The following is a 2,630-nucleotide window of genomic DNA, read 5'->3' on the forward strand; positions in this document are numbered from 1 at the left end:
TGACACACAATACTTTGACCGTTGATTCCATTTTTGATGACATAGTATACAATCATTTTTTCTGTGACTCTTTTGAAACTATTCTAACATGTTTTATGAAACTTCTATCTCATACAGCACTGACTTTTTTATGACATACTTCACAATGACATTTTTTTGACATAACATGACTTTTTTACAGAAAATGTTATATTATATTATGACATGTTTTTATGACACACTGACTTTTTAAATATTTTTTATGCCACACTGTACTTTGATATGATGAAATTTTGAAGACTAACATTGTTGTTCTCATCGCAGGTAGTGGAGGAGCTTCTGTCAAAAAGTGGAGCCATTGGTCGGGAAGCTGCCAAGGCGATAGCGGATGCTGCCATGTTGGAAGTAGCGAGCACAAATGTTCCCCACATGGTAATGGAACTCACCAGAACTGAACTGTTAGAGCAAAACCTCACATACTCATTTCTGAAGTAACCCATTACTTTGTTTCTTAATCATTTCAGGCCCCAGATGATTTCTACGAAGGAATTACATTTGAGCATTTTGAACAGGTTTGTGCTTTTCTAACTTGGTAGTTCCCTTCATCAGAAACATACAAAGTACTCTTTTTTCACTTACTCATGACAACATGTTGTTATCTTCCCACAGATTTTGAAAGGCCTTGAAATGGAGACCAGAATGCACATTCGCTTTTTGGATGTAGACACCACAACAATAGGCTGTGGAAAATCAACCTCTTAAAATTGTTGGTTTATGTTACTGCTGTTTTTAGCAGAGCCTCTTCAATCCTTAAAAGGAGTGAAGCCAAAAAACTTGATGTGCACTAATATTTTTTTGGATGGAGTGAAACTAGTAATTTTTTAAATTATTTAAAATGACTGACAAGATGGTGAAAGTATTCAGTCAAATGACGTTAATTTCTATGGTTCACTTTTAAGCCTAAAGAATTTACTTTCAGAATGCTGGTGATTCAAATGAAAAGCATTGTGATCCTGTAAGTTCAAAGTGTCCCATATTTCACAGAAATTTGTTTCCCATCTTTCGTCACACTCCTACTAATTTTATCAGGTTTCACACTAACCAACTACCTCTCCTATTCTACAAATCTTTATATAACCAGCATGTAATGTGAACGACTCTGTACTTTAGTCAAAAGGTTCACATGTTAGATGAAGTTAGTCTTGCTCTGTGGTTGCTCTAGCATTCAGTTATGGCTAATATCCAAAAATTGAGAGTGCGGGCGCATACTATTCCTCTGCAGCTTCAGAGTAGTTACAGTGTAACCAACTACTGCTGTTCTGCCTTGAAAATTTACTATTTTTGACTGCTAGTAAGTAAATCTAACACTTTCCTTGAGATGAATTATTACAGACTTTTTATGAAATATTAATAATGAATAAAATAAATTAAAGACATTATGATCAAACAAATGTATTTGTACATTTTTGTAGAAACTCTCATACAAAGAAGAATCTTATTTTGTTGCACAGCAGCAAAAAATCAAATCCAGAAGGTCAAACATAAATTTAAAAATCATTCATTTTACAGTGATTGTTTACAGGGTGGTGGTCCTGTGCAGCATCTCGGCAGCATCAACGTGATAAATTACAAACACCAAAAACTAAATATAATATACACTGAAATTTTACATTCCAAGAAGCTTGATTTGACTAGGATGATGAAAGGAAACAAACAAAATTTTACAGTTTGGAGTATCAAAGGGATCAGTGATAAAACGTCACTATGTCCATTTAGTCACTCACTGAGTCCAATTCTGGTTTGGACTGCACGTCAATGTGATGGATGAGAGCCAGACAGCCTGTCGTAAGGCACCACCAGGCCAATGTTGTAGTTGTAGCCAGATGACTCTACATAGTCTGACCTGCAAATGGGCAGAATGTGATCCTGTGACAAAGCATCCTCAGAGAAGTCGTAGTTGCAGATAACTCCCCTGTGTCTGAAAAATGAAGAAACTTATGTGAACATCAATGAGATATTTCTCATTCTGAAAAAAAATTTTTTTTTTTTAGCTTTTTAATGACTAGCATAAAAAGTGACAGTATTCTACTTTGTCAAAAATACTATAAAAACAGTTATACCATGCTCAAAAATCCCTCCCAAAAGTAGTACTGTAACATTTTGCACAACATCGCACGGAAAAGGTCATAGAATAGCATGTTCACCACCATGCCACCACCCAAAAGTCAAGCTACATCATGCTGAAATTTTTGGGTCAGTTTTGACAACATACTATCCTGTACCATTTTAGGTCATTTCTGACTTTTTTTTGACATGCTATATTATGATGTTTTTGTCAATTTTTCGACAGACTACACTATGACATGTCTCAACATGTTGTAATTTGTAGTTTTTAATGTTTTTTTCAACATGCTATACTATAACGTGCCTTGATATGCTGAAGTGTGTTTGGTTTTCAGCTGTTTTTAGGCCATATAGTATTTTGACTTTTTTCATCATACTAGTGTGGCATTTTGGGTTTTTTTTTAAATGCTAGATTATGGTGTTTTTGGCCGTTTTTGCAAAAACCTTTGCAATGGCTTGCCTTGCAAGGCAATTTTATTTGATTTTATGTGGTTTTCAGCTGTTTATTGAATGTGTCATATTTTGAA

General features: G+C 34.7%; 1 protein-coding gene across 1 annotated transcript; it reads left to right on the forward strand.

Moving 5' to 3' along the window:
• Positions 1-303: 303 nt before the first annotated feature.
• Positions 304-1,680, forward strand: LOC121937835 (calcineurin B homologous protein 3-like; the record flags this gene model as incomplete). Its single annotated transcript, XM_042481140.1, has 3 exons — positions 304-411; positions 504-551; positions 649-1,680. Coding segments are annotated over 3 exons (249 nt in total), but the record flags the coding sequence as incomplete, so codon positions are not given.
• Between the last annotated feature and the right edge of the window lie 950 nt (positions 1,681-2,630).

Source organism: Plectropomus leopardus, unplaced genomic scaffold (assembly GCF_008729295.1).
Source record: "Plectropomus leopardus isolate mb unplaced genomic scaffold, YSFRI_Pleo_2.0 unplaced_scaffold27581, whole genome shotgun sequence".
In the NCBI taxonomy this organism is placed as follows: domain Eukaryota; kingdom Metazoa; phylum Chordata; class Actinopteri; order Perciformes; family Serranidae; genus Plectropomus; species Plectropomus leopardus.